At 39.7% G+C, this 13,980-nt stretch overlaps 1 protein-coding gene across 4 annotated transcripts in view; it reads left to right on the top strand.

Moving 5' to 3' along the window:
* Positions 1-13,980, top strand: part of ADK (adenosine kinase) — a 549,091-nt gene that overhangs the window by 15,038 nt on the left and 520,073 nt on the right. Inside the window, exon 1 of one of the 4 annotated variants that reach the window (XM_070364704.1) lies at positions 11,028-11,187. The exons of the other annotated variants lie outside the window; for them this stretch is intronic. Within the exon in view, the coding sequence (XP_070220805.1) occupies positions 11,174-11,187 (14 nt within the window). The 5' untranslated portion in view covers positions 11,028-11,173. Of the gene's footprint in view, positions 1-11,027; positions 11,188-13,980 lie in introns of those variants that run through there. 4 annotated transcript variants of the gene reach the window in all.

Below are 13,980 nucleotides of genomic sequence, written 5' to 3'. Positions count from 1 at the left end.
ATGACTATAACATTTCATTAAATTCGACTGATACTTAACAGCTCAATTTTATAATGCTTGATAACCGTAGGAAGAAGGAAGTAGGAGTAAGAAAATGCAGATCTGTGAAAAGAAGAGGGGAAGTAAAAGGAAGTGATTTAAAAAAAGGACTCAGTCCCTCTTAGCTATTTCTGATTTCTGCATCACTTCCAACATCAGACATCTCTGCTTTTCAGCTTTTCACTCAGCTCTGAAGAGTGTATGTGAGTTTATGAGAAACTTCTTGTTATGAACTATAGTACCTGTGGTCTCTTAGGATGATATAAGGAAAAAGAGCTTTGCATTATTAATCAGAGCACTTGGGTCCTATTAAGGTTTCTGTCTAGGTTTGTGTATACACCTGTGAAGTGAGTAGTCTAGATTAAAAAGCTTTTCAAACTAGATCATGAATCAATTTGGGTGTAGAAAAAGTGGTATTTTATAAAAGGAAAATAGAAAGTGCCAGTGCACTGAATATGGTAAGGATAAATACTGCTTTGTGAAGTATTTCTGTTATGTGTATTTATGGAGTATTAGTTGCAGTGCAAAATGTATTTTCACAATGAGTTTGATTTTTCTGTCCTAAAATTTAGTGGCTTAAAAGAGCAGCCATTTTATTAGAGTTAATGGTTTTATGGGTCAGGAGTAGCTGGTTAATTCTTCTGTTCCATGTGGTATTGGCTAGGATCACTTGAAAGTATTTAGCTGATAATATGGAGAAGGCAATGGCACCCCACTCCAGTACCCTTGCCTGGAAAATCCCATGGATGGAGGAGCCTGGTAGGCTGAAGTCCATGGGGTCGCACAGAGTCAGACACGACTGAGCGACTTCACTTTCACTTTTCACTTTCATGCATTGGAGAAGGAAATGGCAACCCACTCCAGTGTTCTTGCCTGGAGAATCCCAGGGACGGGGGATCTGGTGGGCTTCCATCTATGGGGTCGCACAGAGTCGGACATGACTGAAGTGACTTAGCAGCAGCAGCTGATAATAGGTCTGGTCTGTTTTGGTAGAGGTGACTGGAAATCTTGGCTGGATTCCTCTTTGTCTGTGTAGTTTGAGTGCCTCTCCTGTGGTTTCTTCATCCTGGTAGTTGGACCTCCTTGAGAGCAGCTCAGGTCTCCAAGAGACCAAGGCAGGAGCTGGCAGTCCTTTATGGCTAAAGCTTGACCGAATTTGTCTATCTAAGCTTTTAATTCTGCTTCTGTCCTTTGAATGATGATTCATTTCAATAATCTACTCTCCTACCCCTCCACTTGCACAAATAACATTGGAAAATGTGTTAACTTTTGGTTTCGAAGTGCGGAGTTTAAATATGTATATTATTTTCCCATGGTATATAGTGAGTTTTAGGTTTTTGGAGAAATAATTTAAGGTCTAACCATTTCTGTGGAGTCTTAAGTTTGTTACCTAATGCTACCTAAAAAGAACTGCCTTCTTATAATGTTTGGAGATTCCATTTGGATTTAATTACTTCTTCCCTTCACATATAGTCAATCTGGAGCTGTTATGCTTTTGTCAAAATCTGGAAAGTGCGAAATCTGTTCCCATCAACCCCCATTCCACCCCACAGTAAAGAAAACAAAACCATTAAATGTTTTTGTTATAAATCTAAAGGTTGTTATCACAAGAAAAAAAAAATCTTTGTGTATGGTTATGGATGTTAACTAGACATTGTGGTGATTATTTGCAATATATACAAATACCGAATCATCTGAAGCTAATACAATGTTAGGTGTCCATTTTACCTGCAAAAAATATATTCATTTTTGTAAAATGTAGATTTTGTGATGTATTTTTAGCTGATAGAGACTTTCTAGAATAGGACTATTCCCTATGATAGAATTGTAGAGATTTTTGTATATATACTTTTTATTCTGTATTGGGGTATAGCCAATTAACAGTGTTGTGTTGGTTTCAGGTGAACAGCAAAGGGGCTCAGTCATACGTACACATGTATCCATTCTCCTTGAAACTCCCCTCCCATCTAGGCTGCCACCTAACACTAAGCAGAGTTCCATATGCTGTGCATAGGTCATTGTTGTTTATCTGTTTTAAATCTAGCAGTGTGTACATGTCCATCCCAAACTCCCTCTCACTTCCCTCCATCCTCCTCTCTAAGAGCTGTAGGGATTTGAAGAAATGTCCATGTTAGCGTATCTGCCTATATTTGGAATATTAATAGCAGTCTCTTAGGATATAAATATAAGGGATTTATCTTACCATACCCTTGGCTATTTAGAATCCCAGATCTTGAAGCAGTGTTTGAGTTTAACCCCTGGCTTTTTGGGAATGGGTTGGGCTGGTTATTTGACAAGTTGCACTGGAGAGTAATTGTTTTTTCGCCTCTGTCTGCAGACAAATGTCTTGTTTTTCAGATAAACCACATTCATTTTAAATGTTCCTCTACCCCAGGCTATTCTTTCCTACCAAGAAAGACATGAAGACAATCAAGATTTCCTTCAAAGTAATAAAGGAGGAGAATGCGGAAAATGATAATTTAGAATGAAATTCTGTGCATTTAAATGCCAGTATTTAAAAATAAATACTAAAACCCACCCTCAAATGAAATGAGAGTGGGAGTACTTAGGTATATTTTAAGCTTGTAAATAGGCTTGTGAAGATAAATGTCTTATCTCAACCCCTGGCAAAGTGATATGTTATAGATGCTTGAAAGAAAGAAAGGGAAATCGCTCAGTCGTGTCTGACTCTTCGCGACCCCATGGACTGTAGCCTACCAGGCTTCTCCGTCCATGGGATTTTCCAACAAGAGTACTGGAGTGGGTTGCCATTTCCTTCTCCAGAGGATCTTCCCAACCCAGAAATTGAACCCGGGTCTCCTGCATTGCAGACAGATGCTTTACCCTTTTGAAATAATGTTATATATACACACATACATACATACCTATGTATGTACATATGTACATACATACATATGTACATACATACATATGTACATACTTTGTGTATGTAAACATATGTCAAACCCTGATGATAGTAGTTCTATCACATTGCAGTTCTCTATGAACTTTTATAACTATTGAGGCAATAAAATAATTTATTCTTAAGGTTTCTTATGCCTGATTCTCTCAGATGCAGTGAAACATTAGAAAATCTGTACAGCAACCCACTGCAAAAGCTAGTGGTCCTTCCCTTTCATTTGAGACTACGTGATCACATCAAATAACCACTGGGTGAAGTATGTCCATTGAAAGTACTCCAAAGAGTGCTATGGTGTGTGTGCTGTATTTATACGTATATAGTTTTAATTACACTTGAGTTAGAATGTCTGTTGTGCCAACTAAGAGAAGACACTTCAAAGATTACATTTTCCCCAATACAACAGTTTTGGTGGGCACATCTCCCCCTCCCTGGTTTCCCAATAACAATGAGACCACTATCATTACCGCCTCCACCGCCATCACTGCTGTATAAAACTTCCACGTGTTTCAATTTTAAATGCTTCGTTATTGCAGGAAAGCAGTCTGCCCTGTTTCCACAAGGAGGGGTTGCACTGTTTCCTTGAGGTCAGTCTTTAGGCTGATGAGAACCAATGCCAGTCTGTGTCCTGTCCTATAGACTGTGGGAGAAGATGGCCCTCTGCCCATGTAGTAGGGTTGAAGACAGGGCCTTCAGATCTAGATTAGTCCTCATTAGTGGAAACTATGAGATTGCTGGTTACCGTTGTTAGAATACCTCTTAGGGGGAAAAAAAAGCCCCAAAACACTGGGACTACTAAATAAGAGACCAGTTTAATCATTTCTAAAAAACTCAATAGAAACTACTGTTCCTTAGAACTCTTTGGATAAAGCTGCATATTTTTTACTCTTATTTAGAGAATGATAGGCACCGGTTAGTTAGAGGACATACCCAAGGACAGCATGAATATATAAAAAATTTTTTTTCTTACAGAGGAGCCTTTTATGGACATTTGTGGTTTCAATTTCTGAGTCTTGAAAGATCTTGCTAAGAAATAATTTGTAATTTTCCTAAAGCCTAAATTTGATTTGCACAAGACGAATGGCTGAGATGGGGTATTTTCTTAGTTTTATAGTAAACTGAACCCTTGTACTCATTGTGTGCCTCTGAATTCTTGCAGAGTGGTAAAAAAGATATTTTTCTTTGTCAAAAATCAGTGTTGTGATTTTGACAGAAATGAAATTGTGATTGAAATTTAAAAAATGAAGAGGTCTAAGAGATGATTCTTGGTGGCAATTAGGAGTCTTGGCCAAATTAAAGATAAAAATGGCAGATTCATTGTCTGCTTAGATTTAACTATGAATAAGTACACATGGAAAAAAAAGAAGCAACTTCTGAAAGTATTTCCTGTGATGCTCCAGCTAATAAGAAAGCTCTTTCTGGACTATTATATTGCATGGGTTGAAGTCACAGTATAGTGGTCTGAAACTTGGATATTTGTAAAAGTCTCAGACTTACGTCAGTCTATCTTGGGTTTACTCTGATCAGACACTGTATAGTGGTAACTAGTCCCAGTTCTGGAGTTATACTACCAGAGTTTGCATTTCTGCTCTGTAATGTGTGACTTTCAGCAAATTCTTTAACCACTTTGAGTTTCAGTTTCTTCAAGTGTAAATGGTGATAATAAAATGTCTTCTATTACGGTTGTTGTAAATTCAAATGAGATAGTACTTGAAAGATATATATAGCGTGGTTCCTGGCACATACTAACCACTCATTAAGTTGTACCTTGGAGAAGGGCATGGCAGTCCACTCCAGTATTCTTGCCTGGAGAATTCCATGGACAGAGAAGCTTGATGGGCTGCAGTCCATAGGGTCTCAAAGAGTTGGATGTGACTGAGCACACATGCATGCAAGTTGTACCTATTATTTTTCTTATATACATATTTAGTGGCTGCTGGCTTCCCTGGTAGCTCAGAGGTTAAAGAATCTGCCTGCAATGCAGGAGACCTGGATTCCATCCCTGGGTTGGAAAGATCCCTTGGAGAAGGGAATGGCAACCCACTCCAGTATTCTTGCCTGGAGAATGCCATGGACAGAGGAGCCTGGCAAGCCACAGTCCATGGGGTTGCAAGAATTGGACACGACTTAGCAACTTAGACAGTGATTGCTAGCAGGTGACTGCTAAGGTAGAATGGTTCCCCTCTTAGGGTGTTGTTCAAATGAAACTGCATATACAATTGTGGACAACTATTTAGTCTATTAATAGAAAACAGTAGGCACTACAGAGTAAGAACGACTAGAAAGAAAAATCTGTTTCCCAAGTTTTTATTTCTATCCCTGACCACTACTAGAACTTGTCCCTTGAACTTGATTCTTGCCTTTTCCATTTATCTTGGTAATAGCAGCACCATTTACTCAATTTAGCCCAAATTTACCCAATGTTGTCTAAAATCTAGGAGTTACTCTTGATTCCTTTATTTTCCTTACTCCCCTGTATTTTGCAAGTCCTGTCATTCTACCTCCAAAATGTCCATTTACTTCTATGTCCACCACTATTTTTGTGGTTCAGATCAGAATTATTTGTCATCTTTAATACTGTAATAGGTTATTTATTTGGTTGCATCAGGTCTTAGTTGTGGCATGGGGGATCTAGTTCCCCAATCAGGGATTGAGCCTGAGCCCCCTGCATTGTGAACACAGAGTCTTAGCCACTGAACCACGAGGGAAATCCCTGTCACAGGCTTTTAATTTAGTCTTTCTGCCTTCATGCTCCTGTGATCTATTCTCTGCACTGTAACCACATTCTCTTTTAAAACAATATCAGATCATGTCATTCCTCTGTTTAAAACTTAATTAAGTGTTCAAAACTTAATTCCTGTCTTGCTTATAACAAAATCTAAACTTCTTAGGCTCATCAAAGCTAAGACAGCCTGCTTCTTCTCTGACTACAGCCTTTCCTCTCTTCCTTGCCCTTTTTCACACTGGCCTTCCAGTTATTTTAGTCATATCTGTCTGGAATCCCTTCCCCACTTTGCTATTCTTTGCTATTCAGTTTCTTCCTACTGGAGGCCTTCACTGACTCTAAATGAGCCTTTCTCTGTGTTGATTTGCTGGTTTTAATTCTCTGAATAGCACTTATGAGCATTTAATGATCTTATTTATTTGATTATTCATCCATATCCCCTCACTAGAATGTAAGTTCTTTAAGGGCAGTACATATTCTTGGCCGTTGCTTAGTCTCCAGTGTTTTGAGTAGTAGAGTAGAACTCAGTAAATATTTGTTGAGCTAATGAGTGATTGATCTCCTTCCCCCTTTTTTTGGCTATGCCTTGGATTGTGGGGTCTTAATTCTCTGACTAGGGGTTGAACCCCTGACCTCAGTGGTGAAAGCATGGAGTCCTAACCTCTGGACCACTAGGAAATTTCCGAGTGAGTCAGTCCTAAAAGCTTGTTTGTGAAGTACCAGATTTATGGTAAAATAAAAATAAGAAAAAATCTTTTACATAGAAACTATACTTCATAAGATTACCAGCAATACTTTTGAGTAGCACTATTTATTCTGTGATGGCCTTTTTACATTTTTATGTTAAAATGCCCTTTTATGAAATGATAGTGCTGTATTCAATTATGTAGTTTAAATATATATTCTTGGCAGCATAAATAATTGGGAAGCTGTGTTGTCCTATACTTTTAGGTTGGAAGTTTTCTTTGACTTTTAGAGATTTGTGGTTCACTGAAAATAAAGAAGCACTGTGTGGGTGTTCTTGGGAGGGAGTTTTGCTAAGAATTCTTACTAAATAAAGTTCAATCAATCAAATGTTATTATATTCTTCAAACTCTCCTGGGAAATTGTCAGTTTCCATTTAAAGATTAGGTTCTGTTTGAATATGTCATGGTAAAGTGAAATGTGACATTAGAATCTACGGACAATAATTTAAAGGAAATAAAAATAGTGAACCTCTTATATCTTTTGAGGTAATACATTTAGCAATGTTTCTTTGAATAACCTTGACTATAATGAAAGCTAAGTAAAACTGTATACGTTCTATTTTCATTAAAACTGACCACCTCTTAAAAAAAATCTACTCAATTTGTATTGAGTCACAAGTGGACAGTTTTTTTTTTTTTCCCCCACTTTCCAGTAAGAACTGAAAGGGCCCTGAGATGTTGACTGTAACAGATGACCTTGCATTTCAGATAAGGAAACTAATGGTCAAAAGGCATACTTTTTTTTTGGTAGGCCTAGGCTTAGAATTCCCACCTCCTCATTCCTGTGCTTCCCAGGTGGTGCTAGTGGTAAAGAACCTGCCTGCCAAGGCAGGAGGTGTAAGAAACACAGGTTCCATTCTTGGGTCTGGAAGATCCCCTCGTGGAGGGCATGACAGCCCACTCCAGTATTCTTGCCTGGAGAATCCCATAGACAGAGGAACCTGGCAGGCTATAGGCCACAGGGTCACAAAGAGTTGGACAGAACTGAAGCGACTTAGCACGCAGGCATTCTATTTTTGCTTAGTTAGGGATGTAATAAATTTTTGCTACTGTTAATGTGAAATAAATAGTATACAAATCCTTGTTCACATTTGCTCTATTTTATTTATGATAGTTGCCTAAAACATGGAATTGGTGACATGTATTGCCACAGAGCTTTCTAGAAATGTACCATTATATGGAAATACTTGTTATTGAACCCTTAACAACAAACTGGTTGTGTTTGAAGAGAACTTTGCTATTGTTTTGGGGTTGGAAGCATTTGTTGAAATGGTAAGTCTACATATTTGTTATGGTATCCATAAATGTATTTATTTAACTATTTGGGGGTTCGCTATCTACGTGCTTTTAGTGGCAAACTAACCACATGATTAGATAAATAGAATGTTTGCTTATCTATCTTTCTATGAGTAAATTATTCTGACTCACTGATCTTGATTCAACTAGTTAAATTGGAAGAAGGTTAGTGGAAGTTAAAAATTCCAATTGACTGCTTTTCCCTATTCGGAAAATAGGGATTGAATAGGGAAATAAATTGAATAGGATTGAAATAAATTGCTTAGAAAATTGATCAAAAGTTTTTTAGTAGTTACTCAATAGCTAACCGTGTGTGTATTTGTTATGTGTATGGTTGAAAAAAACTGGGTGGAAGAGAGGGTAGGGAAAGATTAGGAAAGGAGCATGAAAAGCTGAGGAAAGGAACATGCTATGAATGAAAAAAGCTGCTGCCTTTATCTGGAAAAACATGTATTTTATCTCTACCTGATTGACTCTAAAAGAACGATCACACATGAACCCTTTTTACTGAAATAACATTTTTATATTTATACCTGCCAAAATGAACTATTATCTAAGTACATTTTAAATAATACACTTTTTAAAAGTTGTGTTGACTGGTTATGAGTACAAACAAAACAAAATTATTGATTGTTAGATGCAAAGTGTCACTTCTCAAAAGTTGGGTTTTTTAAAAAGAAATCTTTGAATTTGATATGACTTCAATTTTATTGAATATTTGAACATAGCAGACTTTTATCATCCCTTAATAACATACAATATATTTGTTTAAAAGCAGGGTTTCAAATCTAGCTTTTTTGTGTACCACCTTTTTTTCTTTACCTTTATTATTAAAAATCAAAAGTAAGTGTCAACAAAAGCATGAGTAAAAGTTCATTTATTTTTCACAGGGCCAAGTTCAGGTTAGCTTTCGTATCATGCTTCTCAGAGATATAATTTTAACAAGTGTGGTAATAACAAAGTAGTAATCATGTCTTGTGCTAAGGACTCTATTAGACACTTTACTAGAATGAATTAAGTTTTGATCTTCTCAATGCCATGAAAAGCATGTAATGTGTAAACTCATGCAGGAAGTCATGTAGGGGTTCCAAGTCACTTCTGTCTTGCTACCTTTATAATCTTGCTACTTTCCTTTACAGCCTTGCTACTTAGCATGGCCCACAGGAGAAGCAACTGGCAACATCTGGGAACTTAAGGAAATGCAAAATCTTGACCACAGAGCTTGCTGAATCCTTAATAATAAGATCTCTCAAGTGATATGTATTAAAGTCTGAAAAGCACCATAGTGCATCCCATATTAAAAGTTGCATGGAGATTTTGAAGTTTGTTCTGAGTATTATTCCTGGTTTTACTTTAGTTCATCCGGGTTACGGTTGTTGTTCAGTCGCTAACTTGTGTCCGACTCATGCGGGTTATCTATTAACATTTTCCATTAGTGGAGAAGGCAAACTGTTGAATTAGTCAATGTCTCCACTGCTTCAAATTGCTATCCTGCTGCTGCTTTGATTCACTTCCTGAGCAACAACTGGCTGGTTCTGCTTGTGGACATTTGGTCAAAGTCTCAATCAGCCAAGACTCTTGTTTTTAATAGCCTTTACTCATGGACTGAACACTTCAGATTTATAGTGCAGGGCTTCCTTCTAGATAGGCATTTTCCAAATTAAAGAAAATAATGTTAAAAGCATTTTTGAAGAAGACTTGAAATCTTTTGGAATACTTATATTTTAGATTGTAAGAAACCACAGATTTGTGTAAATTGATCTACTAATTTCATTTTGTGAACATAATTATTCTGTCACAGGGACAGTGGTAGGTAAGAAAAGCAAGGCTGGCTTAGCAGAACAGCACTGTCAGGTAGACATGTAATGTAAGACAAAATTAAACTTCTAGCCACATTAAAAAGTAAACAGTTTAATCTTAATAGGTTTTATTTAACCCAGTGTAGCAAAGTACTATTTTAACATGTAGTCAAGATATATATAAAGACTTGAGATATTCTGTATTTTTTTGTACTGTCTTGAAAAAGTACATATTTATCTGTGCAGTGTCTCAATTTGGATGCTAAATTTTCTACCTTGAAACGTATGCAGTGAAAAATACTGTGTTTAATGGAATAATGTTTTACTTTGCTTTTGGTTTTAAAATTTAAACTAATTAAAAGGAAATAAATATTTAGTTCCTTCAGTCACAGAATGCACATTTCAATGTTACGTGTTAGGGTGTTTCTAATGTAACTGATTTCAGATTATGGAATTGAACCCCATCCAAAATGCTTAGTAAATGAATGCCACCGGAGGTTATGGTCTGTCTGTTTATATAAATATTTGTACACAGAATAAAGAGGGAATAAACAAAAGCTATTTAGATCATAAAACGTTTATTTTCTAACGCCCCCATGTCAGTCCTTCCTGCAGGTGGAATTGATTTACTGTCTTTTATTAGCGGTTCAGACTCAGTTTTAAGTTCTTTTACCCCCGCTAAATCGCAAAGTTAGCGCCAAGAGTCAAGGTTCTTCCAGTTTTCTATGACTAGATGCTTGCTTCAGAGCGCTGCATCCTTTTCAGGAAAGGGAGGACGTCTGACAATTAGTGTGTCAAGCAGGATAGTCTGGGCTAGTTTGGCCTGGAGGTTTTAAAAGTTACACGTGTACCTGGATAACCCGGGAACTTGCTAAAAATACCATTGTACGGGCCTCACTTTTCTAGGTTCTGATTCGCAAGTTTACACTGAGACCCTGGACACTTCCTTATAAGCTGTCCTAACTTTTTAAAGTCCAAAACGTTTGGGGACCACCATACTCGGCACTTGACTCTTAGAAGGCTGCGAGTTCTAATTTAACACATCGTGCTGCTATTGCCACGCGATCGACTCTCCCCGGACTGAGGTTGCCAGGCGGTTGCGGTTTTTCTGCAGATGGGTTTTTAGGCTGTTAAACCCCCTCTCCGAAGACTGCCCTGACATCGCCCCCGTCCCAAGCCCTGTTAGAGCGACCTGGGCTGGCCGAGGTAGACCGCGCCATGTGACTGATAAACCGGTTGCCTTTCGGGGCGGCCATTTTTGAGGCGGGCACCCAACCTCGTGCACCGTAAGCCGGGAGTGGGGGTAGGCAGTTACCAGGACTCAAGATGGCCACCGAGCCCGCTAGCCAGCCCGCTAGCCCGCATGCCGGCACGAGACGCACAGGCGGCTTGCCGTGGCCGGCGGCGCCCTGGCTAGGTCCTTGGGCCGGCAGCCCGGGGCGGAGCGCCCGCCCCTTCCGGGCGCGGCCAATCAGCGTGAGCGACCGGCTAGGCGGGGGCGGCCCGCGCGCGGGGTGTGTGAGGACGCGCTCCCGGGTCGCGGAGTGCTTGAGCCCAGAAGCCGTGGCTGTGGTACCTGCTGCTGCCACCCGTGCGAACGCAGAGCATCGGACGCGAGCGCTGTCGCTTGGGGCTGGAAGGTGAAGCTATGACGGCCATCAGGTAATTAATCTGGGCGGCAGCCTGAATTGCGCGCTAGGTAGGCATTAGCCTCTCGGCTGCTGAGAACTGCCGCCCGCCCCTTCTCTTGGGTGTTCTGGAGCCTCCCGGTGCCACCAGTCCCCCTCATGTGGAGGCTTTCTGCACTTTTCATTTGGTCATTTATGCCTTCCTCAGAAGTTTTGGGGGCTGAGGCACGTGGCGGAGACCTTTGAGTAGCCGCAGAGCTGAGGTGACTCTCGCCCAGATTCCAGGATTTGAAGCTTGCTGATGAGTCTAGTGGATTTCTTATGAAAATGTAGCTGTCTTCCCCCCACCCCCCGAATGGCCTGAGGCCTGGGGAAGTGTGACGTGCACCGGGCGTGTCCTTGCCCGCGTGTCTTGCCTTCTGACAACTTCGTTGGTGGCCCAGTGCAGACCTGCAGTGTTGGTCCTTCGATGCAGGTAGATTGCCCCCAAGTTTTGAAATTGTCCTCACAATGTTTGCTTATGACTGGAATTAGTACTCTGGTTCCCAAGGTACCATCTGTTTACCTACTTTTATCTGAGTTCCAGCAGAATGAGTTTCATAGTATACAATGAGAGCAATAAACGAAAAACTTCACCTCAGTTGCTCTTCCAGAGTTTGGAAGGTTCTTTATTGTTAATGGCCCGGTCCAGTGCCTGTGGGTAGCATTGACCAAATGGTTACCTTATGCTAATGCAACTATTTATAAAAAGAGATAAATCTAAAAGAGAGAGAGATAAATTGCCTTATTTACCCAGTGTTCTGAACAGCCTCTTTTAAAGTAGACCTTGGCCTTCATGGGCTTCGCTGGTGGCTCAGCTGGGAAGGAATCCACCTGCAACGTGGGAGACCTAGTTTCTCTCCCTGGGTTGGGAAGATCCCCTGGAGAAGGGAATGGCTACCCACTCCAGTATTCTGGTCTGGAGAATTCCATGGACTGTATAGTCCATGGGGTCGCAGAGTCCCACACGACTAAGTGACTTTTCACTTTTTGACCTTCATTGTCCCAGAGAAAGGGAGGCCCCAGCACAAATGTGAAGAGAATAAATGAAATTAAATTTTGCTCTGCAAGCTTCTAGCAGCCTAAGTCCTGGTGATTTAATGGTTTGTCACTGGTGATTTTGACTACACAGTATTTTAGAAATTACTTTAGAACCTAACCCTCAGGTAATTTAGGATGTAACTGTTGAACTTGGATGCAGTTTCTCTTAAATTGCATAATTCTATGTAAACTCAGAGTACTTACCTAATTACGCAGAAGGAGGATGGAAATACAGTACTGAAATGTGGGGGCTTCCCAGGTGGCTCATTGTAAAGAATCTGCCTCTTAATGCAGGAGACCCAGGAGATGCAAGTTTGATCCTTGTGTCCAGAACATCTGGAGGAGGAAATGGCAAGCCACTCCAGTATTCCTTCCTGGAAAATTCCAAGGACAGAGGAGCCTGGTGGGCTATATAGTCCATGGGGTTGCCAAGAGTCTGACACAACTGAGCACACACACACACTGAAATGTGGAGATCCACATGGAAAGATTTCACAGTAAATTATATTGGGATGTATAAATTTAGCTTTTAATGCTAACAGTATTTAGGGTGAATTAGGATTATGCTGTTAAACCTAGTTTATGCTCCATCTCCCCATTTGCACTTTCAAATCCCATCATTTCAGTCTGCTACTAATTAAGAGTGTGGGGCAAATACTTGCTATGTTAAGGGTCTCTTGTGTAGACTTAATTTTAATCCATCATCATAATCCTTGCTACTTCTTGGTGGAGAAGCACCCAAATCTAAAACTTCTGCTGCTTGGCTAGTGACAATAGGATGTGTTTTTTAATGTAGAAGTTGAATGGTGGTTGTATTAAAAAGACTTGATTTTTTTTTTTTAAACATATATTTTTGGCTGCCTCTGGTCTTAATTGAGAGTGTATGGGCTTTTCTGAGTGGTGCTCAGGCTCCAGAGAGCACAGGCTCAGTAGTGGCAGGCTTAGTTGCCCTGAGGCACGTGGGATTTTAGCTCTCCAACCAGGGATCAAACCCATGTCCCTTGCATTGGAAGGCAGATTCTTAACCACTGGACCACCAGGCAAGTCCCAGAAAGATTGATTTAAAGGTTAATGCTAGTCTTATTTGACTCCTGGAAGGGTAGATAACTAATAATAGTTACATTTATGCTTGTATCTTCAGATAATTAGTCTACATTTTGTATAGTCTTCAGCTATAGTGACATTACTCAAAGATTTTTAGATATTACCTAAAACCAGTTGCCACATTTATACCTGAGGCTAAGAAAAGTTGAGTGCCTTGAGTAAAATCAGTTAGTGACAGAGTTAGGAACGGAATCCAGATATCCATAATCTAGTGCTCTGCAAGATACCTTTATAAAAACAACATACTACTTAAATTTCCTGAAAGGACTGTTTCTAGAACTTTCCTGGCAGTCCAGTGGTTAAGACTCTGTGTTCCCAGTGCAGGGGGCATGGATTTGAACTTAGGAACCAAGGTACTGCATCCACATGGCGCAGCCTAGAAAACTACAAAATTATATACAGAAAATAAAGATAAAAACTGCTTCTGGGAACAAAAATTGTTAAGTATTGTGAGGGACAACTATAGTAACTTTCTTGCTTTCCCACAGTCCTCCAAAGAACTTAATAACTTAGGTTTAAGAGTAGGTGTGGGGACTGCTGAAGTTGAAGCAACTTTGTATATGTGGTGACAGTTCTAAATGGGTTGGTAATCCTACAGATACCAGCTGGTTCCCAAAGAATACAACATTTAATGCAATTTTAT

Source organism: Bos mutus, chromosome 28 (genome assembly GCF_027580195.1).
Source record: "Bos mutus isolate GX-2022 chromosome 28, NWIPB_WYAK_1.1, whole genome shotgun sequence".
In the NCBI taxonomy this organism is placed as follows: Eukaryota; Metazoa; Chordata; class Mammalia; order Artiodactyla; family Bovidae; genus Bos; species Bos mutus.
This window is presented reverse-complemented; position numbering and strand designations above follow the sequence as displayed.